General features: G+C 46.6%; 1 protein-coding gene across 6 annotated transcripts in view; it reads left to right on the top strand.

Annotated features, from left to right (window-relative positions):
* The window catches only part of RCL1 (RNA terminal phosphate cyclase like 1), a 58,176-nt gene extending 32,682 nt beyond the window's left edge, over positions 1-25,494 (top strand). For 3 of the 6 annotated variants that reach the window (XM_072761565.1, XM_072761596.1, XM_072761588.1), the window contains exons 6-9: positions 4,972-5,097; positions 9,239-9,395; positions 15,120-15,223; positions 24,721-25,494. In XM_072761565.1, coding sequence (XP_072617666.1) covers positions 4,972-5,097; positions 9,239-9,395; positions 15,120-15,223; positions 24,721-24,871 — 538 coding nt within the window. In that variant the 3' untranslated portion in view covers positions 24,872-25,494. Of the gene's footprint in view, positions 1-514; positions 3,465-4,971; positions 5,098-9,238; positions 9,396-13,660; positions 13,765-15,119; positions 15,224-24,720 lie in introns of those variants that run through there. The other 3 variants (XR_012002172.1, XM_072761606.1, XM_072761579.1) reach the window with 3 other exon arrangements.
* The last annotated feature ends 2,377 nt before the right edge of the window (positions 25,495-27,871 follow it).

Raw genomic sequence — 27,871 nt, 5'->3', positions numbered from 1 at the left:
CTTAATTTTAAAGATTTTATTTATTTATTCATGAGACAGAGAGAGAAAGAGAGAGGCAAAGACACAGGCAGAGGGAGAAGTAGGCCCCATGCAGGGAGCCCGATGTGGGACTCCATCCCGGGACTCCAGGATCACTCCCTGGGCTGAAGGCAGGCACCAAACTGCTGAGCCACCCAGGGATCCTCTCTTGTCAAGAATCTTGAGAATCTTGTACAATTCTAGGTGCCGACAAGATCTGAGTGAGGGCAGGTGTTGGAGGTGGGGGGCTGGGTGGGGTTGGGTGATGGCTTTCCCTGTGAGACTTTGACAAAAGAGGTAGATGTGCACTTCTCAGGGGTGACATAGGAGCTTAAAGTCCAGTTTTGTGTGTCTCAGGAGGCTTGGAGGTGGTCCTACTTGGGGGAAGAGAAGTTTGGAGAGGGCTTGATTAGCTTGAACAGTAAGCAATGAGGGGACCTGGGTGGTCCGCACAGTGCAGGTAGAGAAGGCCGTTGTTGAGATAAAAGGCTGCTGCCCTAAGTTCTCTTTAGAAATCCTCCAGATAAGAGGAAGGTATAGCAGAGCTTCGCTGGACGGTGGCTTCTTCTCTGCTCAGCTATTCTGGGGTGCGTCTCAGGGCCATGCTTGGTAAAAATGAGGAGAGAGTGGACCCCGGGGTGGGAAGGAAGTTTCTGTCCTGCGAGCCCCCAGATTGATGCATATAGTTAAACTGACTTTCTGAGGTGATGTTCTCCATGGAGAAATGAAGATGCCATGCAAGTAGGTAGGTTTTTATTTTAATTATTTTTAACTAAATATGCCTTTTCTACTTGACCCATGTCAGTAGCTTATAGCTCAACCCCATTCTTGTTAACAGGCACACCGTATTTTACTGTATACACCCAGAATGAAGTCCTGTTGGCGATCATTGAGTTGCTTTCCATTTTTCTCTGTTGCTGAAAATGCTGCAGTTGATAACCTTGCACACGAAATCTTACGTGCCACACTCTGGGCTGTTTCACTTTGTTTTTTCTCATTTGAGATTTGTTTCTTTAACACTCTGTTGTGGCGGTAAACTCTGCTTGGAATCCATTCTCTGTAGTCTGGAAATGTGATTTCCAGAGTGTACTCTGTTTGTTTTGACACAGTCTTGTAACTATGTGGGTTCCAGAGAGACTGTCCCACTGGGGTCCCAGTGTACTTGGAGTACTGGGTGTGCAAACGCCTCATGAGTCAGCCTTTGATGAGGACGCTGAGAAATGAGGAAGCCTTGGGGATTGTACAGAGAAGAACACGAAAGTGTAAAGAGCCTGAGCGCTGGGGTATAACCCTGTTCGTTCCTGGCTTCTCCCTCTGGTGGTCTTCATGCCTTCCCTGGATAAAATTGGTGCCAGGAAGACTCTTGCTTGGTTCTGAAGCTCAGACAACTGAATCTCCCTGACACATCAGGCCTGTAGAGCCTTCCTCCCAACTCCCCAAGAAAGTAGATGCAAGTGCCCTTGCTTAGATTCTTGTCTGCAAACCAGACATTCCAGCCACTGGTCTCCAGAGGCTTTCACAAACATCTCAGTGGAATGGGGGTTTGAATTAAGATCACCTTCTTGGCCAGTTTTGGAGCCTGGGAAAAAAGAGCCGCCTTTGGAAAAAAGCTTTAGTTGGTTTTGTGGGGTTTTTTACTTGCAAATCTGGTTAACTGTTGGTCTGAGTTTGGAGGTTGTAGTCCCCATAGGAGGGCTTGGGCTGGGAGAACTGGCCCTGCTCTTGTGGGTGGTTGTGGCTTGAACTGAATTACCCCCCAGAGCACATCTTCTCCTTCACTGACCGCCTGTCCAGGGTCTGGGAAGGAGCCGCAGTGACTGGACAGTGTGGTTACCTTTGATTTAATGCCACCCACTCATTCTCTCCCTGCCTGAGGAGGGGTGGTGGGGAGAAGGGAACACTCTGTTTTCAGTTTGTGGCACTCTGCCAGAAGCTCATGACTTGGTACATGAGAGTCACATGAAAAAGCTGGGTGGAGGCAGAAGATGGGAGGGAGTTGGAATTTGTAGGACAACTGATTTCCTTTCCCTTAGATATAATTTCTTAATATGGTATTCATATCAGGACCTCTGGGTGGCTCAGTGGTGGAGCATCTGCCTTTGGTTCAGGGTGTGATCCCGGGGTCCTGGGATCAAGGCCACATCAGACTCCCTGCAGGGAATCTGCTTCTCCCTCTGCCCGTGTCTCTGCCTCTCTTCTCTGTGTCTTTCATGAATAAATAAATAAAATCTTTTAAAAAATGATATTCATATTTGGGCTCCAGGAGATTCACAATCCCCTGAAATTGTCTGCAAAATTATATGTGCCTGTTTCTTGAGGGAGTGTCCATAGCTTTTATCAGATTCCCAGGGATCTCTGATTCCTGAAAGGATGGGAATCTCTACTCTGGGATTTGAATCTTGGACTAACAGTAAGGAAAGCAGTAGCTGGCGTTTACTGGGCTCCTACATCATACCAGGTACCACTAAGTACTTTACGTGCATTATTTCATTTGAGCCTCCAAACCTTGGGAGGAGAATATTGTGATTTATCCTTCTCTTACTGATGAGAAGATGGACACACCCCAGGCCCAGAATGATGCAGTTTGCTGGAGCTAGGACTTGAACACAGGTGGTCTGATTCTAGAATTCTTAGCCATTCCTTTGTAGGGCCTCCACACCAAGCTGAGTGGTTTCACAGTGACTCTGGCATAAAGCCACCTTGTCCCTCTCCACTGCCAGGATTCTGGAATAGGACTCCACTGGCCCTGAGTTGGTAGAGTTACCCACCTGGTTTCCACATCTCAAGGTTGGAAGGAGGAGGGTTGTCTTTGTTAAGTTGCATCTGTTTAATTTTGTATCTCACTTCTGTGACTAGCTTATGCTCACTGGAAGCCCCGGAACTGGCCCACAGGGTCACTGTGAGCATAAGATCAGTTGCTAATGTACCTGAAAGAACTTTGGGAGCCATGAATATTGTGGGATTATATGTCAGTGATATCCATGCTCTCCTCGGGAGAGTGGGCAGCATTGGGCTCAGAAGGGCAGCACCCACCCGGTCCAAAGGGTATGAGACCCGGGACTGTTTGTCTAAGCTGCCGGTGGTCAAAAGTACATTCTGGACAGAGGTGGTGATGTAAGTGGGCCTTGTGTGTGTATTGAAAAATCCTCTTTGCTCTTTCCTCATTTCAGGTTTGTCCTTTGAGTCAAGTCAAATATTTATTGAGTGTTTCTGAGTACAAAAATAGGGTATGAGAGTCCTCAGAGAGCTCTGCTCTGTACAAAAGCAGAGTCCTTCTTCTTATGAAACATGTGGTCTTGTTGATGAACAAGGACAGTATGTGTGTAAATGAAGGAAGACATACGGCAAGGCCAGGTGGAGACCATGGGCTGGTGCTGGCTGGAGGGCCTCTGGGAGAATGAGGGAAGGAGGAAGGAAGGCAGTTCAGATGCATCTGGACAGTTTGGGTGAGTAGAGGGGGTGATGGTGCCAGGGTGGAGACAGGCACCAAGCAGACTGCCCGTGAGGCCTGGGAGGCCTGGGCTAGCTAACTGTGGGTTATTGCTCATATGAGGAAGATGGATCTTTCAGTGGAGGGTGCAGGATGTATCAGGGAGGGGAGATAGATGCCAGCCAGGTTCTTTGCAGTCTCAGCATTTCATTTCTGCAGCTCAAATGAACATTGAATGTGTCATTGACAGTAATTTTTGAACAGTTGGGCCGGAATGGGCAGACCACGCATCTTGTTTTCCCCACTGGATTGCCACGGTGTGTGTGTGTGTGTGTGTGTGTGTGTGTGTGTGTCTGTGTGTGTCAGAGTAGTGAGAAGATCACATGTTGTTACTTTTCTGTTTCTTTAGCCCCTGGCTCCACGTATATAGCCACCTGTATGTAGCCACCTCTCGACCAAACGTTGCACATTGAAAGTACTCCATACTTATTTTTTGAGGGGAGCCAGTCTCTGTAATAAAGTCTAATTTTAGGTAATTATTTCTACTTCTTTAAAAATCAGCCTTTTCAGGAGCGCCTGGGTGGCTCAGTTAAACATCTGACTCTGGACTTCAGCTCAAGTCATGGTCTGAGGGCTGTGAGATTGAGCCCCATGTCGGGCTCCATGTTGGTTGTGGAGCCCGCTTGAGATTTTCTTTCTGGCCCTCCCAACCCCGTGCGCTCTCTCTCTTTCAAAAAAAAAAAAAAAAAAAAAAATTAAGAAAATAAAACTCCAGGCTTTTCGCTTGAGTTTATGTATCTTCCTCCTCTTCTTTCTAGCGGTGCCCTGGTGTAAAGTGCTAATTACCAATATTTTGATTATAAGGTAATAGCTGTGAGAAGCTTGTAGCATCCACAAATGGAGTAACTGACACTTAAATAATTGAAAATAAGCTCTGTGAGTTGCAACAAACCTGTTTAGGTCTTTATAAACAGCTACCATACGCTCTTTCACTAATCTTTTTCTGTTTTTCCTGTCAACACATGGGGGTAGGGTAGATTGAGATTGGTCCATGTGAGCCCCAGTGTGGTATCTCTTCTGGCCTTAGGGCTGCAAAAGAAAGACTCATTGGTTATAGCAGTGGGGATGGTCAGAAAACGCTTACTTCAAAGGGAGTCTGGCTCATCCCAGACAGGCAAGCTGTTTCTTATTACAAAATTGGGTTGAGCCATTTCTAGGAGGGGAGGGCATCAGGTAGGAAGTATAGAGCAGGCTTGAGAACTCTTATTTTATACTCTCCAACTCTCTACTTCTGGGTGTTTTTCATTGTGATTGTTTTATAATAAATTATGATACAATAATAATAAATGAAAATAATCTAAAAATCAAGTTACGGTATTACAAAGGTAAGCAATTAAATACAGCTGGAAAATAGAATGGCGTTAGAAGTCCCATTATATGATATAGTTCCGCAAAGAGCCGCTGGCTTCGTAACAGACCTTCCTCTGTCTGGAGTTAATGGCACCCTTAACCGTGGATCACAGGTACTCTGTGCGTGTGTCTCCGCAGATGGCAAACCGGATTGTGGATTCTGCAAGGAGCATCCTCAACAAGTTTATACCCGATATCTATATTTACACAGACCACATGAAAGGAATCAACTCTGGGAAGTAAGTGTCTGTACATTTTTAGAGCTTATTTCTGCAGCTAACCAAACCTTTTCACACTCCTGTCCTGATTGAAGTGAAAGCTGCCAGCTCTGTGTTGACAGGAAGAGTGATTCCAGAATCAATGTCCTCTTGACTTTCTGCTGTTGTCACCAGCCAGCACCTTTAGAACACCTGTCACGTGAAAAGCACTGCAGTGGTCAGCGCTGGAGATGAGGGGTCCAGACCCTAGCTGGGAGGAGTTAAAACCCAGCTGTTAATAAACAGTGCCTCTGGCTTTAAATCCCATCTCTTCCCACAAAAAATTAAAGCAAACAAGTTCTATTCTGAGTAAATAACAGTTCAGGGGAAAATATCCCTTGTTGGTCTGTGTCAGTCAGGTTCTCTCCCCAACAAGGGGAACAACACCCGTAGAGCCAAAGAAAGTTGTTATCGCAGACTCAACTTGGGTTTAGCTAGAGCCTTTGTGGAAAACCTCATTATAGAAAGTAAAAAGTTAATGATGATATGTGTAATGAAAATACTTGTTCTAGGCTTTGTTTGTATATTTAGCAACCAGTAAGTTAGGGAAGCAATTAAAAACGAATTTTTTTTTATTATGGAAATGTTAAATACATAGAATTGATACATAGAGTTGAAATACATAGAGTTGTATACATACATAGAATTGATACATAGAGTTGAAATACATAGAGTTGTATACATACATAGAGTTGAAAGGCTAGCCCAGTGAACACTTGGGTGTTAGTCCTACCTGTAGTTAACAGTGAATATTTTGCCAGTTTTGCTTTAGTTGTGTGCGGGTTTTCTCTGTTTTTGTTTTGCTGCATCATTTCAGTGTGAACGACAGTGTCATTATGCTTGGAGTCTGAAGCTTGTAGATTGTGTCTCCTAAAAACAAGAAACATCAGAGATCAGCTGTCGTGGGTTCAGAAATCAGTTTTTTTTTTTTTTTTTTTTCACTAAGTAGTAGCACAGCCCATCCTTTCTCAGAGCCCTTTCCTCTGAGCTTTCCTTTGACTTCAGCCAAAGAAGGGGGAGAGCACAGGAGGGCTGAGCCTGTTAGGGCATTTCTAACCTCTCGAGGCCCACAGGAAAGATGAGGGTGATTCCAGCAACCTGGGGGCAGCTCATGATTGAGAGCAACAGGGTTGGGGGTGTCAGAAGGTACACTTGGGAAAGAATTTGTGTGCAAACCTCTCCCTTTCTAGGTGTTCAGAAAGGTCAGTGATGGTCGCAAACCTTTGGTGTGCTGCTAAGGTATTACCAGCGCTTTCCTCACGCATTTGGTAGGAGTAATAATGCTGGCCAGCATCATTAGGTTGCTGTAAAGATTAAAAGATCACATATGTAAGGCATGAATGCAGTGGCTGGCACACAGTAGGTACTGCAGAGATGCTGATGCTGCTAAGGCCCCTCTAGGCCACTCTTCCCTTTTTCCCTTCTTGGCCACTCTCTAGGGAGAGGAGATTGCAGAGCAATGGGGAGCATAGGTAGCAGCAGGAGCTGAGTGGCTTGCTCTCCATAGTGTCTCCTCTGTCTGGCCTCTGGCTCTATAAAGGTAACCAGGAAAGAAGTGGAGCAGGTCTGAAGGCCACGCTGCCCCCAACTGTGGTGCAGCTTTTTTATAAAGCCATTGACTCAGCTGACGCTGGTGCGTGGTCCAGTCCCATCCCTGCGAAGGGTAAGTAGGAAGCTCACGTGTGGATCAAAACATGGGCGTGATGGAGGTTTGTAGCTCATCAACTCGAAGCCCCACTGAAAAAACGTTACATGTGAAAGCAATGCATGATGTTAGGTTTGTGTTTTCTAAATCTCAAGTTACAGGTGACAAGTATTCTTCCTTCACTGTTAAGGAAATTATGGAGTCATAGTGGGTATTTTCTTCTGATTCTGTGGGGTATCCACATAATGAGGTTTATTGAACTCTGAGACTGAAAGTGTATGATATGTGGCCATGACCTAGAACCTTGGGGACCAGCAGTCCTGAGTGGTCTGTGTCAGCTCTTTGACCAGTATGCACATTTGCCCATTGTCTTTTGATTTTGATTCACAGTTAGACTTTTAAACAAATCTAATCCTTTACCAATTGGGAAGTTTTGGAAGCTGTCACTTGTGAACTGTATTAAGGCAGATCTTCAGTGAGGTCACCTGGTGACCAGCTGCCTTTTCAGAACTTGAAACAGGCCTGATAACACACACACCCCAGATCGGAGCAGGAAAATTGGAGGAATGCACTAGGGCTTCCTGTGTTCTCTGTTTTTTTGTTTTAGATAAAACAAAGTGGGACAATCTTTATTAAATACAAAGTTTATTGTAATAACTACACACACCTCAAAAACTTCACGTGGATGGAAAAATTTCGGAAGTTCTCGGGAACTCTAGGTGAGCAGGTTAAAGCAGTGACGGTAGCTTATCTTCTAGTTCGGTCTCCCTGTTTTCTACTTGCCTCGTTCGCGTGCCACAACCTGGACTGCTGAGCTGGATGCTCTCCTTCCTCCTGGTCCAGGGACTCAAAGGCTACTTGAGATTGTCCCATGGCGTGATGGCTGGGTGGCATGGCGTGAGGTGGTAAAGCATGACTCAGAGCACCCCAGAACCTCTGTTCTCACTCACGCCCTTCCCTTGGCAGGTTTATTAATCCTTGGCTGCATAGACAGCATTTTCTTTTCTTTTCTTTTTTTTTTTTTTTGCATTTTTTTTTTTTTGCATTTTTTTTTTCCTAAAGAAATTGAGGAGTGACCAAGGTAGCTCATATATACGTTTTGTAACATTATTTTATACTTTTTCTGCGACAGGCACTTTGGCTAGTTTTGTGTTGGACACATAGAAAGTGCTTTAGGAACATAAGTGTTGAATTGTGTTAAAGGGGGCATATATATAGTGATTACATGAAGAGTGTACTGCTGGGAAGTACATATTTTTTTAAAAGGCACTGGACAAAGTAGATGTCCGTGGGATGCCAAACTTGGAAATTTTATGGTGAGGTAGTATATTTATTGTCTGTGGACTGATTTTGTTTTGTGCAAAACTGATTGTCACTAAGCTCTGTGAGAGCAAGAACTCTTGTGTTTGCACATGGTGCTCCAGGTCCTGGCTGTGGAAGCTTTCCCCCAAATGTTTGCTGGATGCATGAGTGAATGAGTCCACTATGATTCTGGACAAGAAGGGTGCTAGCTTCTGGCTGTTCGTGGTAGGAACACAACAGAAGAAACACAGTGCCAGCTCATTGGTTATATTAAATGAGATCTGAGCGAGAGATGTTCCTTCAGACAAAGGTCTGTAGGCCCTTTCTGGCTTGCTTGGGACTTTTTGTGACAGGAAACCAGCTTGGTATTTTGGAAGAAGAGCTGTCATCAGTGGTTTCCAGGCTACGCATACCTTCTGGATTGGTTGAGGGCTGAGTACCGTGGTGGAGAACTTTTGTGGGCTTTGGAGTCTGGAAGACCTGTGTTTGAAATGCATCACGGTCACCTTCTAGCTATGTGGACTTGGTGCTGGTTGCTTAATTTCTCATTTGTTTTTTGTTTTTGTTTGTTTGTTTTTAAAGATGTTATTTATGAGAGATACACAGAGAGAGGCACAGACATAGGCAGAGAGAGAAGCAAGCTTCTTAGAGGGAACCCGATACGGGACTCGATCCCGGGACTGGGATTCCGCCCTGAGCCAAAGGTAGATGCCCAGCTGCTGAACCACTCAGGCGTCCCTTAATTTCTCATTTGTAATATGGGGGTGGTAATATTTACTCAGAGTTGTGGTATCAAAGCCCCTAGCTCAGAAACTGGTGATAAGTAGGTGCTTAGTATCTGGTATTCCTTGTTAATGTTACTTTATATGTCAGTTGATCATTATAGACTTTCACAGTAGGATCTTTCACAGGGTAGGAGTGTGCAGGAAAGGAAGGCAGGGCCAACAGGAAAAGCTGTGCCAACTTGTGCAATCTTCCGGTCTTGCCCTGTATGCTCTCACTAGGTCATTTGTATTTCCAGTATAAGCTAGTAGGAACTCTAGTAGGGCTTGGTGTGGCCAGATAGAATGCCATCAAAAAGATGTTTGTCTTCTCTTTTCCTTTTGTGGGTGAATGTGAGCCCCCCACCCCAACTCCCCATTAACCCTATTCATGTCTGTGCCTTTGACTTCCCAGGTCTCCAGGCTTTGGGTTGTCACTGGTTGCTGAGACCACCAATGGCACTTTCCTCAGTGCTGAACTGGCCTCCAACCCTCAGGGCCAGGGAGCAGCAGTGCTTCCGGAGGACCTCGGCAGGAACTGTGCCAAGCTGCTGCTCGAAGAAATCTATAGGGTATGTCCTCAGTCTCTGCAGTTGTGGGAGCGAAGCCATCAGAAAGCAGTTTCTGCTGTTTCTCATTTTCTCCCTTAGCAACTTTCTTCCCTTCCAAGGGCTTAAGCCAAGGAGTTAACTTGTTCCTACCCATTCAGCAGTTTAGCACTAACTAATTTAATGGATTAGGTAAGCTAGTCCATCAGTAGAGATCCAGCCCCACTGGTTTGGGATACAGGGCAGGTAAGTTTAATGGGGAGAGGAAGGAACTGGTGGTTAAAAAAAAAAAAAAAAAAATGGAAGCATGTTTGGTGGTGATTGGCAGTTGAAGAGCACACATGCCCTGACCAATGCAGGCACTGTTTCTTAATTCCCCGCCTCCCTGCCGTAGGGCAGTGGGGGCTCACTGTTTTCAGATTTTTCAAGAGAAGCTGAAAGTCTGGAGTTGTGTGTGACAAATCAGATAGAAAATAATACCCACAGGCTAGATTTTGTAGCGTGCCCTGGAGCACAGAACAATGTCTAGAGAAGGTAGTCCTGTGTCTGAGCACGGTAGGCGCTTGGAAAGATCAGAACACGGCGAAAGACAGGACTTCACCAGTTGCCATTCTGCAACTGCAGCTCTGCTGTGGGACACAGCTCAGACCTGTCTGGACCAGCCTGTCTCCTCGTTGCCCAGAGTCTTTTCTCTGTCAAGCCATATGAACAACATGCCCATGTGCACACACACACTCACTGTTTCCTGAAGATGGTTGAGGTGAGGGCGCCTGGGTGGCTCAGATGGGTAAGCATCTGCCTTTGGCTCAGGTCATGATCCCAGGTCCTGGGATCGAGCCCCCACGTTGGGTGGGAGAGGAATCCCTGCTCAGCGGGGAGTCTGCCTCTCCCTCTCACTCTGCCCCTCCCGTTGCTTATCCACACGCTCTCTTGCTCTGTCAAATAAATGAAATCTTAAAAAAATAAAAGATTTATTATTTTTTTTAAAAGATAGTTGAGATGACTTAAGCAAGGAAGAAATTGGAAGGGAAGGAAGAATGATGGCAGGAAAAAATAAGATGAAGCTGCCTGAAAATATTCTTTAAGATTTCATAGGCTTGATTAGAGGAGAGTCACAAATGTAGCTCCAGGATTTCTGTTACTCTGCACTATCTTTTGCCTTGGTTCCACGTCTGGAAGCTGCAACTTTCCCCTTGACATGCGGAATCCACTCAGGCTTTGAGGGATGCATACTTCTCTGCCGTGTAGGTGAGGCCTCACGTTCTGGAACTGAGTACTGGTGAGAACTGTGCTCTGATGGTTTGTTACTGGATGGTGTACCATGTTTGTAAACTGTCCTTTCTGTAGCTCAAGAGCCCTACATCTCTGCATTTGTGTATTTATTCTCGGTTACTAGACCTCTCTCTGGGTCTTTCTGGGAGTCTCCCAGGGAAGTTTTGCCCTGTTTAAAGCAACAGAAATCACAGGTGAGCCCAGCGAAATAAAACCAGGAAGGCGGGTACAGTGGTGATTTTTCTTTTTTCTTCACTTCTTCCTTTTATCACTGTCATTGATTAATCACTGTGGTAGGGGGACGGCTGGGTCACGGGTATTGATCCTCGTATAGGCATCATCGAGGGAAACAGCTGACAGGCACAATCTACTCTCCCAATCAAAGTCAGCATTCTGGGAAACATGTTATTGGTCACCAGGTGGAACAAGTAAGAATGAACTGTTGCAGGGTTCATTAAGATTTCCAGGTCCTAGATGGCTTTATTTAATGTCCATCTAATTAAAATGAAGACAGAGAAGGTATAACTGTTTTCAGGGGAGTGCTTTCATCTCCTGTGCTCACCATTCAGCTGGAAAGTAGTGGAGGAAGGAACCACCCTGTCACATGACATCCTCCTGGTGGAGGGCAGTCAGGATCTGGCCTCAGAGTTTTTGAGGCTAAGTCAGCCCAAAGTTTGGTGCTAAATTTAGTGACCTTTTTTCCCTTTAATTTTGAAAGACAGGTAGTAACCAGAAGCTGGGGTAAATGATGGAGAGCTTGTTCTGCCTGTGACTTAGTACTGGAGGTTTGCCATCTAGGTGTGTGTTAGGGAAAATCGCATGTTTTATGGGCAGTCCTTAGCCCCTGTTGATGTGTGCAGAGGTCCCTTCCTTGGTCCTGTGGTGGCTGGCAGACCCTCTCCTCTCCCTGACCATGGTGGACGTTTCTATCTATTCCCAGCAGACCTGGGGCCCTGGAAGCATCACGTTACAGAGCTGGCCAGTGGGAGCCACACACACAGTTGGAGTGTGTATTTTATATCCACGTACATAGCAGATGTTATAGGCCCCTGGGTGAAAGCACAGCCAGCCCATCAGTCCATAAGAGAGAAAACATGCAGTCTGGATTAGGTTATTTCATTTTTTCTTTAAACTCCAGTTAGGAAAAAATAAATAAATAAAATAAATAAATAAACTCCAGTTAGGTTCTATTTTATACCATTTTCTTGTGCCTGGACCATGTTTTTTGTCTTTGTTTTTAATCACCAAGAAAACATCCTTTGTGTGTCTATGATCTTTAATTTTTAAAAGGATGAAAATGCTTTATGCATTTACGAATAATTTTTTGAAAGATTTTTATTTATTTATTAGAGAGTAAACACATGTGCAAGCAGGGGAGTGGGGGAGGGAGAGGAAGAAGCAGACTCCTCCCTGAGCATGGATTCTCATATGGAACTTGATCTCATGACCCCAAGATCATGACCTGAGCCCAAATCAAGAGTTGGACACTTAACCAACTGAGCCACCCCAGCTTCCCTATAAATAACTTTTTTTTTTTTTTTTAAAGATTTTATTTATTTGACAGAGAGAGAGAGAGAGCACAAGCAGGGGGAGCGGCAGGCAGAGGGAGAGGGAGAAGCAGGCTCCTCGCCGAGCAGAGGCCCTGATATGAGGCTTGATCCCAGGACTCTGAGATCATGACCTGAGCCGAAGGCAGACACTTAACCGACTGAGCCACCCAGGTGCCCATGAATAATTTTTTATAGGTGTGTGATGTGACGTGGTTTAAATGGGTAATAAAAATCCATCCCTTTGAGGGTGTGGCCTTTTTTTTTTTTTTTTAACCAGTTTTAATCCTCTGGTCTGATCCTTGCTCCATTTATGTCTCTTCAGTTGCCTGGCCCCCTTGGTTCTGTAGCTGCCTCTGAACTGCCTTTCTCGCCTGTTGCCCTCCTTCCTACCACCCACCTCTCTAGCATCTTCTTCAGTTCACGTCTCTCCCAGGGACACTGATCTCATTGTTTCACTCCTGTGTTCAGAGACCTCCAGCTTTTCACTTTCCCAGGATAAAGTCAAAACCCAGTTAGAAGAGCCCTACCTCAGTCTGTATTTCTCTCTGCCCGGTAGCTGTCTTGTTCGTCTCCTCCATAGAAAGTGTGCAGCCACTTTTCTTTGGCCTTTTGGCTGCTCCTTGCTGGCCCTGGCTCCATCCTCCAAGCCCCGTCCTCCTGCTCTTCCTTCTGGGGCCACCTCAGATCCCTGTCCCCAAAGCCTCCCTCGGGTGCCATCTCAGTGACCTCCCTCCTGCCTGCCTTGGCAGCCCCAGTGCCCCCAGCCCCCAGCTACTGTGTAGCGCTGGCTCCCCTTGTATTGTCTCTGTTCCTGCTCCTGTCTCATCTCCACAGTTAGATCGAAGGCACTTAGTACAGGGTCTGGACCTTGTTCCTTGGGGGTGGCTCCACTTTGCCCTCTGTGGTGTCCGGTGCACAGACTCTAGCATTTGATTGCACTAATCTATTGGTCCAGCACATCTTAGAAATCAGGGAGAATGGTAGAAAAGCAGCACTGTGGTAAGAAGGAGAGATGGAGGAGAACAGTTGAATTTTAGATAGTTGGGGCAGCTTGGGTGGCTCAGCGGTTTAGCACCGCCTTCAGCTCAGGGCCTGATCCTGGAGACCTGGGATCAAGTCCCGTATTGGGCTTCCTGCATGGAGCCTGCTTCTCTCCCTGCCTGTGTCTCTACCTCTCTCTGTGTCTCTCATGAATAAATAAATAAAATCTTAAAAAAAAATGAATTTTAGACAGTTGTGAAAGGGAGCAAGTTCTGTAAGGCAGAGTTTCGTTGGGCCTCCTGTTCTCCATGGGTCACGTTTTCCTTTTCACATGGAAATATATAAGCTAACACTTCTTGTCTTAGACTTTGTTAAATGAGATAAATATTGTCCTGTAATATCTCTGGTAGTTTGGGAAGAGCATTGGGTTTTTGTAAGGCCTAGCTGTAGCATAAAGTCCCTTATTTTCTGACTCCATGGTCACAGGTGAAGTCTGACAGCAGAGAATGGATGTCTGTGCCTGAGAACTCACTTAGTCCCTACCCCACATGCGCTCAGAAAAAGGACGGCGCATACCCACAGATGCAGCAGTGAGTGGCTCCCTGTTCCCTTCCCAGTCTGAGAGCTTCGCCTTGGCCAGGCATGTGCCATGCTTAGAAACTGGGTGTCTTACTGTGAGGCTTAAAAAATACATGGAGATCCAGGGTCACCCTACTTTCACTGTGTACCATGTAAGTTTGAATTGTTTTATTTTTTTTTATTTTTATTTTTTATTTTTATTTTATTAATTTTTATTTATTTATGATAGTCACAGAGAGAGAGAGAGAGGCAGAGACATAGGCAGAGGGAGAAGCAGGCTTCATGCACCGGGAGCCCAACGTGGGATTCGATCCTGGGTCTCCAGGATCGCGCCCTGGGCCAAAGGCAGGCGCCAAACTGCTGTGCCACCCAGGGATCCCAGTTTGAATTGTTTTAAATCAAGTTCTCACAGGTAGGATGATGAGAAATAAAGACACTTTTTTTTTTAAATTATTTATTTATTTATTTATGATAGTCACACACACACACACAGAGAGAGAGAGAGAGAGAGGCAGAGACACAGGCAGAGGGAGAAGCAGGCTCCATGCACCGGGAGCCCGACGTGGGACTCGATCCCGGGTCTCCAGGATCGCGCCCTGGGCCAAAGGCAGGCGCTAAACCGCTGCGCCACCCAGGGATCCCAAATAAAGACACTTTTAAGGGCACAAATATCAACAGCCGTGACGCACATATCTGCAGAAGCAAAATGGCAGAAATGGTGGAGAAATTCAAGAATGAAAGAAGAAAGGCAACCAAAGCAGTTGTGTTCTGATATAGAGGAAAAGGAAGGAAAGATGGGGGAAATAATCTATAAGCAGTGAGAAGTAGTTCTCCAGTGTTAAGGACACACAGAGAGACAGGAAGCTTCTGGAACATGGCCAACAGTTCCTGAGTATAACAGAACGTGTGCGTAGGTGAGACCCATGGAAGCTGATGGTCTGTCCACATCATTAGCCATGGTGCTCCGTGACAGGTCACAGTGTGAGAGCCCTAGGTAATTAACCTTACGTTGCCTAGAACCGATGATGCGTTTTTGCTTGTATGTCCTGCTGCTGCTTTAATTACAAAGGCAAGGTTTCATCCTTCACCAGATGCAATTCAGTAAGCATGGGTGTCTGTTCATTCACGTAGTCTCTGTGATTATAGTCATTTTTATTAACTCTTACTTTCACTCCCTAAAATTAGTTGGTATGAGAATTACTCTGAAAAGAGCTGCCTCCTGTTTTATTACTGCTTGAACTTTGTGGTCTGCTCTTCCGTGGTTCTGATTTTCTGGGTATCTGAGGTTGTTCCTTCCCTCTGGTCTGTTGGTTTTCCATTTTCTGGTTGGTACAATGATTAATCTTTAAAGCATTTGTGTTTACAGGGTGGATGTGTGGACTCAACCAACCAAAGCCTGGCTTTGTTGCTCATGACCCTTGGACAGCAGGATGTTTCCAAAGTCCTGCTGGGACCTCTCTCTCCCTACACGTGAGTTGTTTCCCTTTGGCCTTGCTATTGGTCCAGGTTAATCCTCCAGTTGCACAAAATGACCCCATGGCTCACACAGCTTGTCACTGTGAACACCTGCTGGTACCAATGGTTAAGGAGGCAGAGGTTGTCACCCTAAGCCTGCTGTTGAACAAAGATTTTGCTTTCCGTTCCTTCTTGTAGCTTCATCATACCTGTCTCATTCCCATGTCATCAGAACCACATGATAAATACTGGGCTTTCGTCCATGCCTTCGATTTTGTTTCCAGGCAAACTCCTGGTTCTGTTGCAGCTTGGATTTTGTTATTAGTTTTTTAAATCCCCCTTTTCCTTCACTGTGGCAAAGAGGACTGACCGTCTTTTTATCCAAGAAGGTAGGGTATGAGCTGGCCGGAAAGCTGAAGGAAGAGGCAGGGCTTATAGTCATGCTGCTGGACTAGTGGGGAACTACGATGGTGAGTTTGAGGTCCTGGGTGTCACCCGAAGTTGACTGCTCATGGGGGCTTCCGTCATCAACAGCAGAATAGAGGCAGCCTGTCCCACTGACAGGAACAGCCTGTGAGCGCTGACATTGTGTGCAGGCATGTCTGCTTAGGTCACTGCCTGATCTCTGGGTGGCCGTGCTGGGCAGAGATGCTCAGGTAGACTCGAGACTGAACTGTCCTTTTTCGGTTATCATGGTACCGATGCTGTATATCTGAAAGGTACAGTACTGTGATAACTGAAGAATGGTGGTGCCATCACGTGGGGAAGGGGCCAGCGCTGCCAAGGGCTGCCATGCTTCCCGCCACGGCTCAGGAGCTTGAAAGACATTCTTAAGGAGGCTTTTTTGGGGAGGAGATTGTTTTGGAACAAGTTGATGGAGGAGAGTCCATTGTGTTAACAGAGGGGGAAGACTGATTAGCAGGAGTGTGCTGAGGACCACGCTGTCTCCCTATAACGTGTGTAAGGTATTTTGCAGCACAGGAAACCTGAAATTGAGTCCATGACACACAAAACACCAGGAATCCGCATGGCTCCAGGCAGCAATTAGAGAGGGAGTCAGGGCTGAGGGGACAGCACCCTGAGTGCAGAGATGGGCTTCCCACGGGGAGTTTGCTGGAAGCAGCTCCCTTCCACTGGTTAACCGCTCTCACTGCTGCGGCTTCGCTGGCCTCTACTCTGGGGCAGCCAAGGGCCTGGCCGCTCACACAGCATGAGGCTGTGTCTAGAAATGTGTGTGGTCGTCGGGCATGGGGTTTGGCAGAACAGTATGTGAAAAATGGAAAATGGAATGTATATTTTTATTTTTCCTTGACAGTTTTTTTTTTTAATTTGCTTTTGGAGATTTTTTTTTCTTCATTTGGCTCTGGGGCCTTTATATTATAATCTTTTCAAGTCCGCAGTCCGTGTGGAGATGGTCAAGATGTGACTGGACATTTTTAAAAGTTCCTGTGTCCTCCTCAACTCACTCCTCACCAGGCATTAATTGCAGTGTCCTATCCTGTCCTCCAGAGACCTTGCTTAAAATTACAGCGTCTCCTGGGAAAACAAAGTGGTCTTTTCTGAATAGAGCTTTAGAGGAGGAGACAAATTGCAAAATTACGTGTTTTGAGACTTGCGGCTAGGCCTTATAGGATATTTGTCCTCTGGATTACCTGCGTCCCAGGGCTTCACGTAAAAGGAGGCTGCCATGGGGTGGGAATGGGCAGCCTGGCACAGGGTTGGGGGTTTGGGAGCTTATCTTTGGAAGCTGTATCTGTTTGGCACCCTTTTTGCTGTTTATCACCATGGAAGGTTCCAGTAGCCCAGAATGATGAAGGGGCCCGATAAACGAGTTAATATTGTATTTGCGTACAGTGAATGGGGGAAAGGAACAGAATCCATAATCAGGACGATCATACTTGGGGGAACCATTTGTCCTTGGATTTAAGAGCTTTTGAGATCAAACCATCACACTTCTTTTTATGAGCAGTTAAAGTCATAAAAAACCTGTTCTCTGCACCATCAGGTTTCCAACAAAAACCAGAAGCAAGACCCTCCTTGGTTTAAAAAAATTTATTCCGACACTTCACACATTTTGATTTTTATAAATAGCTTTTCAAATATCTGTTTACAGAGCACTGGGATTAAGGAGGATGTTTTTTCTTGCAGTGTTGCTTTCAAATCCTTTCTGGAAAATAAGGGTCTCTGTGTTCTTCCCTTCTTTTCCTCTTCCCTCTGTCTTCAGGAGATTGCTGCTGGTGGTTTTCTGTATTACTTGAAAACCTATGTCTGTATGTGTGAAATTCTTCAGGAAGGCCGGAGAGATTTTTTTCAGTTGAATAAAATAGTATTGGATGGCATGCTAGTATGTGTGGAATCTATTTCTGTTGCATTTATTGAATTTTAGATGGTTAGTTGGTGACAGTGGTTCTGCCTTCCCCTCAAAACTTCAGAGGTTAGGGGAGGATTTATACTTCATTTAAAAGCATGGTGAACAGCAAGAAAAATAAATCTTAATGAGCGTCTTATTTTTTTTAAGATTTTATTTATTTATTTAACAGAGAGAGAGAGTGCATAAGTAGGCAGAGCGGCAGGCAGAGGGAGAAGCAGACTCCTCGCTGAGCAGGGGGCCCAATACAGGATTCCATTCCAGGACCCTGGGATCATGACCTGAGCTGAAGGCAGATGCTTAACTAACTGAGCCACCCAGGTGCTCCTAATGAGCATCTTAATTAGCACTTTTGGAAATTGTTCATGATTGGAGGCTGCAGTCACCAGAGCATGGTGCATTCTGCGGGTGCACAGGTCTTAGGGTCCTGCCTACCTAGATTTCAGTTCTGGCTCTGTCCTGGAGCTCGGGAGACTATGGACTAGGCATGGAGCACCTCTGAGCGTCTGTCTCATCATTAGAGATGGTGAATGGTCCTGAAGTCGTGGGTTTTTAGAGATGGAGTGAGGCTTGATTGGAATCGGGTACTCTGCCCTCCTGGTGGGCAGTGCACCTCACAGAGCTCCGCTGATGCCAAATGCTGGGGTTCCTGCCTAGGCGTCCCCTCAGCCTGGGAGGCTGAGTTTCCTGGTGAGGTCACTTTTGACACCAGGAGGCTTAGTTAACTTGGTTTGGGTATTCTCGGACCTGAAGTCACTGTAAATTATCCACTTGGCTATTTCTAAATCTGTATTCATTATGACCAACTTCCTGCAGTCATGTTACTAAATAAACCACACATATCTTATTTACTATTCCCAAGAATTCTGTAGGGGTCAGTTTATTTAATGAACACTTAACAGGGTTTACTGTTGTCCAGGTGTTGTTTTAGGTGCTTTAAAAAGACGAACTCACTTAGTTTTCATGATAACCCTATGAGGGCGATAGAGGCAGGTAGGTATTTATTCTTCATGCTCCATTTTACAGGTGAGGGGGTTGAGGCATGGGGAGGTCGAATTATGTGCCCTGGGGCACACAGGTCAGCCAGTGGGTTCTGACCAAGAGTCTCGTCCAGAGTCCTTGCTTCCCTGACGCATAGTGCTCTTGTGTAAGACCTGGGATTCCGTCCATGTTGCTGGACTCCAGACACCTCCCTGCCTCAGGCCCGGTGCCATGCTACATCTTTTCAGAGAGTCCTCGTTTCAAATTCTGCTGTAAAATGATCTCTGTCTATCTTTAGTTAGAAGTCTAAAATAAACCATGCCACTTTGTTTTTTCTCTCACTTTAATAAATGACCTTTTTCCAGTGCTTATGAAGTGCTGGGGAGCAAGAGCCCAGTGTCCTTGCTGAGAGCACCCGGGGTGCGGGGGGACTGTTGGTTCCCCCAGTCTGCAGCACCGAGGGGGAGAACACTAGGCTGCTCAGGCTCCCTTGCTTAGCTGCAGCCTGCAAGCTTCTGCAGCTCCCTCTGCCTTCCGTCTGCGGAGTGCTTAAAGTCCCGCGAAGCCCTGTCACTCTTATTACGCTTTTTACCCCAGGATGTGTTTGGCATATGGGAAAAGCAAGTGATAGCCTAACTTTTTAGATGAAAATGGTGAAGTAGTTAAATACGGTTATAAAGGCAGCAGGAAGCAGAGAGTTAGGCCAGACCGAGTTCGGCGAACTCACTGTGAGCATTCATTCTTGGAACAGAGGTCAGTGGGCTTTGGGAAAGCCACTGTCTGGCAGGATAAGCACCACCGATGTATTTTTTTAAGGGCTGGCGTGTCAGGACTATGGGGGCTTCATTGAGCAGATTGTCTTCCCACCCCCTGAACCTTCCCCTCCACTTCCAGAGCAAGGCCCTAGGCCTCAGAGGCAGGTAACCCTAGGACCGAAGTGGCTTTGTGGAGCAGGAGGTGGGACCCCCTGTTGGGTTTTGTGTCCTTGGAGCTGCTGAGAGAGGGCTCCCCCTCTCAGGATGCTGTCATCCTGTCTGTGTCAGGCTTTAGAAGGATGACCTGGTGAGAGGGCAGTGGTTAAGGGGTGGGCCGGGCCCCCTGAAAAGTCCCGGGCAAGTGACCATAAGCCCAGTGGCCTTCCCCTGTTGACCAACAGTGTTGGTGGGAATAACCCACTCTTTGAAAATACATAAGAAAAATGATCTCTGTGCTCTGGAATTCTCTGAAAGCTGCTCGTCAGAGGGACTAAAGGCTAAAAGTAGGTTGTTTTTGGTTTTGTTTTTTTGGAAAACAAATCGTTTTTTCCTGAACAACAACAAAAAAGCTAAAGATACAGTTGTTTAAAGCCAGGAGTTCGAACCCTTCACACAGGAGCTGAATAGAAAGAGTTCCAGGTGCCTAAAATAAAATGATCTGCACTGTTCAGGTCATCCCTATGCTCCACCGAGGGCCAGAGTCACTGTCGGCACGCAACAGGTCTGCTTTCTGTGTGGCTCTGTGCTTGTGTCAAAGGAGCAGGGGCCACAGTGCAGTGTGGGCTGGGAGGGGGGGGGTAGGGAGGGGCAGAGGGCAGTGGGGGCAGGGAGCAGTGTGGTGCTGGGGGCATGGGGGGCGGACAGTGGGCTGGGGGGGTGGAAAGGGGCAGGGGACAGTGTGGGCTGGGGGTGGGAAGGGGCAGGGGACAGTGTGGGCTGGGGGTGGGAAGGGGCAGGGGCAGTGTGGGCTGGGGGCGGTGGGAAGAGGCAGGGGGCAGTGTGGGCTGGGGTGTGGGAAGGGGCAGGGGGCAGTGTGATGCTGGGGGCAGGGGGCAGTGTAGTCCCAGCGCGGGGCGGTGGGGAAGGGTGGGGATGTGAACTGGGAGGTAAGGTCGTAGTTGGGGCTGCAGCCCAGGGGAGGGCTGGCCTCAGCGCCCAAGTGAGGTGCTGAATTCCTTCAGGAAGGGTATGTTGGTCCAAGGTTCTTTCTCTGTTTCAGGAGAGTGGGAGGGGGTGGGTGCATGGAAACCTCCTGTCAGTCCCCCACGCAGACTTCCTCAGACAGGCAGAGGGGCTGGCTGAACAGCTTGTGAGATGCGAAACCAACTTTGCTTTTCCTCTCCTTTCCAAAGGCTACAAACACCTGAGGCTGCAAATACATGTACACTCAGCCTGTGTTTCTCCATCCTCGTCGAGGAGCTGGGGGCACACAGAGGCCCCTGGGGGTTCTGCCAGCTGCAGAGGGTGTGTGGGGTTTCCAGCACAGTCCACCGATTGACACAGCATGGCAGGTTGGGGAGGCTGGGGAGGCTGCAGAGGTGAGGAGGCTGGGGAGGTGGGGAGGCAAGTATGCCCCTGCTGGAGCCCAGGCCCACAGAACAGCTGTTTCTCCTTTGAGCACAACCAGGGAGAGTGATGGTGGTTTGCTGCCAGCTGGAAGCTTGGCCCACAGATGTAAATTGTGGGTTTGATGTGTTTGTTTTCTCCCCTGGGACAGGGTGGGAGACGTGGTAAGGCAGGGCAGAGAGTGAGACACTGCAGATTTCAGTTGGCAAGGAAGGCAGGGGAGGATCCGGCTTACTTCACTGCTGAGGATGGGGACGTCCCTTGTCAAGGTCCCGAGACCTCAGCACTGTTCCCCAGCTGCTGGAAGAGCACCCGCAGGGGAAGTGGACTTCGCGGTAAAGACACGGTCTTTACCCTGGAGGGGCTCTAACTGTGAGTGTGTGTGTGGGGGGGACAGAAGCAGTAATTACAGACACCGTGAGCAGAACCAGGAACGCTGGGGAACCAGAGGCTGTTCCATAGGAGAGGTGCCCAGGGGATGTGACATCGAAGATGGAGAGGGAGCGGGGAAAGTGAGAGACGTTTCTATGAGCCTGCCCTACTCACCAGAACTACCATCCAGGGTACCTGCTGTTTCTTCTCTTAGCCCCTGGTGTGCTGGTCACCAGCCAGATAGGGTGCCGGCTTGTTCCATCCCCTTTGCTCTCCTCTGGAGATGGAAGGACAGAGGGACAGAAGGGGCGGGAAGTTCACTGCAGCGGGCTTTCCTGCTCATTTGGGTACATGCTGTGTGAGGGCGGAAGCCAGGTTCAGTACTTCTGAATTTCCCAAACATTACATATATTTATTCATTTTAAATAGCTGGATTGAGATAGAATTCACATACCACCCACTTTACCCATTTAAAGTACACAGTTCAGGGGCGTGTGGGTGGCTGAGTTAAGCGTCCAACGGTTTCTGTTTTGGCTCAGGTCATGATCTCAGGGTTGTGGGATTGAGCCCCATGAGGGCCCCCACTCAGGTGGGGCCCTCTGCCCCTGCCCCTCCTACACACACACACGTGCGCACTCTCTCAAATTAATAAATCTGGAAAAAAAATAAAGTGTACATTTTGGTGGTTTTTAGTATATTCACCAAGTTGTGTAACCATAACCACAGTTTTAGAACAACTATAATTTGAGAACATGTTCACCACCATAGGAAGAAAAACCCTTTGCGCATTCATAGTGGTTCCCTCTCCTTCCCACCCACCCCCCACCCTGGCCCTGGGCAACCACTGATCTGCTTTCTGCCCCTATGATCCCCCTCTTCTGCACATTCTATATAAATAGACTCCTACAACATGTGTTTTTTGTGACTGGCTTCTTTTTACTCAGCATGTCTTCAAAGTTCATCCTGCTGTAGCGTATGTCAGTACTTCACTCCTTTTCGAGGCTGAATAATACTCCATTGTACGGACACTCCACATTTTGGTTATCCATTCTTTGCTTGATGGGCATGTGGATTGTTTCTGCTTTTCTAGCTGTTATGAATAATGTTATCACAGATGTTTGTGTCAAGCTTTTGTGTAGGTGTAGGTTTCATTTCTCTTGTGTGTCTACCTCTACCTAAGAGGGGGATGATTGGATCATGTGGTATATCCTGATTTAATAGTTAACTGCCAGACTGCTTTCCACAGCCACACTGTATTAACATTCCAACCGAAGTGTTGAGGGGTCTGATTGCTTCCCATCTTCACTCAGACATGTGAGGTCTCTCTTTTTGATTGTAGCCATTCTGAGGGGTGTGAAGTGGGATCTCTTAGTGGTTTTGGTTTTCACTTCCCTAATGACTAAAGATGTTGAGCATCTTTTCAGATCCTTTGCCTGTCTTTAGTTGGATTATTTGACTTTTTTAATATTGAGTTTAGAGTTCTTTATATATTCTTAATGCCAGACTCTTATCAGATACATGACTTGCAAATATTTTTTTTCATCCTGGGAGTTGATCCCTTTGTGGATCCCCATCCTTTTTTTATTTCCTTGATAGTGTTTGTTGATGCACAAAAGGTTTTAATTTTGGTGAAGTTCGATTTACTGTTTTTTCTTTTATCACTGTGCTTTAGGTGTTGTATTTAAGAAACCAGTGTCTAGCCTAAGATCGTGAGGATTTTCTCCTGTGTTTCCTTCTGTGAGTTTCATGTTTTAGCTGTTAAATTGAGGTCCTTAGTCCATTTTGAGTTAATTTTTGTGTATGATGTGAGGAAAGGGCCCAGCTTCATCGTTTTGCCTGTGTAATTGTTTCAGCAGCATTTGTTGAAAACATTGTTCTTTCCCCATTGAATTATCTTGGCACCCTTTTTGAAAATCAATTCACCATAGATGTGTGGGTTTATTTCTTGACTCTCAGCTCTTTCCCATTGGTCTTTATGTCCAGAGGTAGTATTTTGAAAGCTCCTCAGGTGATTCCATGTGTAGGTAGGGCTAGAACCATCTGGCTAGGGTTGGGAGTTTGGATGTTTCAGTTGGGAGGCAGCAGGATACAGGGTTGCTGGATCCTTCGTCATAGAGAGCCAGCCCATTTGTTTTTAACTAAACCAGTGTTCCCAAACTTGCCTGATGAAGAATCACCGGGGATACTTGTTACAGTCGATTTCTGGGGAAGACACTGGGGAGACGGCCTGGTTAAGGGTTGGGGAGGGGCTGTCTTTATGTTGGCCTGTGCTTTCAAGCTCTACTATGTGGACCCTTGCTCCCTACCAGTTGTTAGTTGAGTAGAACCTTTCAGGAACTTGTGTGTTTAATGAATTCTCTAGGGGAGTCTTATGGTGGGCCAGCTGAGGAGACACTGAATCAGCTAGGCCCAACCTATAGAAGCCTGCTTACCTGTGCCATGGTCCTTCCATAGAATTGCTGTTCCCACAATGATGTTGGGATGGAGACATCATTCTTTTTTTTTTTTTTTTTTTTAAGATTTTTATTTATTTATTCATGAAAGACACACACTGTACACAGAGAGAGAGAGAGAGAGGCAGAGGCACAGGCAGAGGGAGAAGCAGGCTCCATGCAGGGAGTCCAACATGGGACTCAATCCTGGGTCTCCAGGATCAGGCCCTGGGCTGAAGGTGGCGCTAAACCGCTGAGCCACCAGGGCTACCCCATCATTCTGTCTTAAAGGAGATGACGAGGAGCAGCCCTGTGAAACTCCTTGTCACGTTTACCCTGAGCCCCTCCCTGCCCACGTTGTCTAATATGCCTGCCACACACACACACAGATAGTGTTAGACCCACATTTCTTCACATGCCCCTGCCTTGTTTACTTGATTTAAATTTCCATAGAACCTTTAAAGAGTATTGAACTTGTCTACCCCACTAGATTGAAAACTTCCTGAGACACAAGGGATTTTTTTTGTTGATTGCAACATCCTCAGCACCAAGAACAGTGCTTGGTACCTAGGACACACTCAGTAAACGTGTGTTGAATGAACAGAAAGATTTTATTGAGGTTGAGAAGCGAAGAAATCTGCTTTTGGCATCTGCTTGGTCTTACATCATGATGCTGTGAGTCACAGGAGTACGTGTTTCTCTCTCTATGTGAGCTGCTCAAAGACTAATGCTGGATTTATGTCCACTTGAACTGCTCGGGGGCCTAATGACTTATGTGTCATGTACTAACCTCGGACCTTTTAAAAATTAATTTATCTTGTATTGTGTGAATCTCTGTAAGCTCTAAATCACCTTTGGAAACTGGCAAGCTGTGAATAAATACTATTTAATGAGCCTTAATGAGAAGTACTTAATTTCAGATATTCTTGATCTGTGGAAGTGAAGGCTTGGGTTCTAGGTGGGGGAAGGAGAACTTTTTTTGAAAACAGAATTCCTTTTTCATTCCTTCCTTGTTGTTGTTGTTGTTTTCCTTTTTAGGATAGAGTTTTTGCGACATTTGAAGAGCTTTTTCCAGATTATGTTTAAAATTGAAACCAAGCCATGTGGCGAAGAACTCAAGGGTGGGGATAAAGTGCTGATGACCTGTGTTGGTGTCGGTTTCTCCAACCTTAGCAAGACTCTCAAGTGATACTCTTACCAGATAAGGTCCCAGCGCCTACAAACAAAGCAGAAGTTGCCATGGACACCCAAAGAGTCAAGCCCAGATTCATCCAGGACAGCATATGCTCTTATATTAAGGATTTGTTAATTCTCTGTTTAAAAAAAAAAAAAAATCAGAATATTTAAAAAAAGACATCTTTGTATCATGTGGTTTCTAGCCTTTTCTGCGGTGGCACTGACTTTCCTCAGGAAGCCCATGACGAGCACTCCCTCCCTTGGCTCACGTGGATGAAGAGTGTGCCTTCAGAACAACCTCACACCTGCATTTCAGCAGTGCCTCCCTGGTCTTCATCCCTGAGCTTCTGTTGTTGGCTGTTTTCCAGACCTGTGGAGTCTCTTGCTGTTCTTCCTGTAAGGACTGACCACTTTGAGCCTCGGTTTCTGTATGGGGATTAAATGAGATAACAAGTGGAGTGCACAGCTATGCACTCGCCTGAATGAGATATGGAACTAATTTGTCCCTCATCTTCTGAATGGACTGACATCTTGGATGCGGGTGCCGCTCCCTGTCTGATTCACCATATGAATCTATGGGGCCGTGTGTGCCTGGGGAGGGCAAGGGTCAATTAAAGTTATGGGATATTTTCTATATCTAAAGTGTGCAATACATTGTCTTATTTTATCTTCATGATAGCTCTGCGATACAGATTTTACTATATTCTTAAGAAAATTCAGAAAGAGTATTTTATTCCTTTGAAATTTATAATGTGAAGACATTAGATCTCCTGGTTTAAAGTCCTGCATGTAATAGTGTCAGAGTCTGGAATTTGACCCTACTTGCCAGCTACTCAGTCAGATTATTGCTGTTCCGTGGATGCTAGTGGAAGACCTGCAGATCTTGGGTCAGAGACACTTTGTTACCCGGAGCACAGCAAGCAGCATGAGCTTCATGTTTGTATCAGGTTTCCCCTGTCCCCCAAGCCCCACAGTGGTGACATGGGGTGGGGAGGGGGTGGCCCAGGCAGATGCTGAGTGTGCAGTGGGTTTGCATCACAGCCAAGGAGTCTGCATGCTTGGGGATTCCACCTCTTCCAGCAAGCCTGCTCTTGGTTCCAGATGGAGGCATTACTGCATCCCTTAGGACTGCTTGCTGTGAACACCGTTATGAGAAAGAAAGGGCCCAGGGAAAAGCCTCTTGAGCAAGAACATGCAGGAACACTTGGCCCATGGTGGGTTGCCCCTGACAACCGGCAGAGTCTATATTTGCTGTGTGTACGGGGCTGTGGTTGACAGGAAGGAGAAGATCTAATTCTTTCTTTTATTTTTTTGTGAATATTTTGTTTGAGAGAGAGGGCACAAAATAGAGAACACAGTGGAGGGAGCGGAGGAGGGATAGAGAAGCAGACTCCCCGCTGAGCAGGGAGTGTGACATGGGGCTGGATCCCAGGACCCCGAGACCATGACCTCACTCAAAGGCAGAAGCCTACCCAACTGAGCCACCCAGGTGCCCTGATCTAATTCTTTCTACAAGGGTTCCAAATGGTATTCCTTGTAGAAAATGTCTTTGCTTCCCTAATCTTCTTTGTATCCTTTTCTTTTTTGGGGAAAGGGGACCAGAGGAAGTCTGTGCTCTCCTGACTGGGGGTGTGGGAGGATATGGAAATGTAAGGCCATCATTGCAGAGAGCCAGGCCATTATGAATCGTGGCACTCCACCTACTGAGTGCTTTACTTCAGTTTTGTGTTACGCATAAGAAATGAGCACAAATTTAGCAGCTGAGGACAGTACCCACTTATGATCTCACAGTTCCCTAGGTTGGAGGTCCTGGGGGGCCTCGTTGGATACTCTGCTTAGAGTCTCACAAGGCTGATGTCAGGGTGTCAGCTGGGCTGGGCCCTGGCAAAGAATGAGCCTCCAGCTCACTTGGGTTGTTGGCAGAATGTGGGTCTTAGGACTGGAGTTCCTGTTTCTGGCTGTCAGCTGGGGGTTGCCTGCATTCCTTTCATCTTGGTTCCTTCTGTCTTCAAGCCAGCAGTAGTGCATCAATGGCCATTGGAAAATTCTGCCTGCCACATACGCTGCAGTCCTATTTGCCGCTGCTCATGTTTGAACCCAAATCTGCCCATGATTAAATTTAGAACTAAGGGGGCCGTGTTGGATATGACAGGGCCTTTCTCTTGTAGCCAGCTCTGCAAATAGTATTGTTGGTCAGTTTCCAGTGGCATATGGACCCCAGTCAGATCATTGCAAGTAGTACAAGGGGTGTGTACTGCTCTCTGCTGTGAACTCGGAAGGGCCTGGTGTTTCCAGCCCTCCTGGCATAGCTGCGTCTGCAATAGGAGTATCTGGTAGTGATGATGACATTGCCAAAGGAGGAGAAATGTAATATTTATACAGCCTGCTCCCAGCCCCTTTTCAAATGCCCAAGAGAAGCAGTATCATTCACTGGGTGGAAGCCATCCTATTCAGGTGGCTGGCCTGTCTTTGACATTCAGCCCTTCCAGTTACTGCCTTATTCTTAGATTCGCTCCTGCTTTTCCTTTCTGTCATCTACCTGCTTCTGTCTTTATGTGTCAAGACCAGCTAGGCTCCTTTATCATAATTACTTTACCATATTCATCAAGGCAGTTGATAAGGGGTGGGAGGAAGCCAGGATATTGCAGCATACCATAGTGATGGGGAAAGAGTGACAGGAGGCTCTGCAGAAATCCAGATTGCCTTCATAGGTCAGCTAAACCTCATGGTTTGTTTGTTTTTTAATCTTTTCTGATAAAAAGTGGTGAAGGACATCCCTGATTACAAACCCAACAGGAACGCAAAAGCTTAAGTTGCATCATGGTGCCTGTCTTTTCACTGTCACTGGACAACAAGACCCCACTGAGGCAGCCATTTCCTGCTAGGTCTTTTGTTTTGAGGTCCTCCTCAGTGAGGCCCATGCCAGCAGAGTTTTATGCTGAGTAACGCTAATGGCAGGGAAAGAAGTAGGCAGGATGGAGTGGGAGAAGTGGATAAGATTAAAGGTAGATGG

The sequence above is a fragment of the Vulpes vulpes genome, chromosome 1, assembly GCF_048418805.1.
Source record: "Vulpes vulpes isolate BD-2025 chromosome 1, VulVul3, whole genome shotgun sequence".
NCBI classification, from domain to species: Eukaryota; Metazoa; Chordata; class Mammalia; order Carnivora; family Canidae; genus Vulpes; species Vulpes vulpes.
Note: the sequence above shows the minus strand (reverse complement) of the source record. Positions and strands in the feature narration are given on the sequence as shown.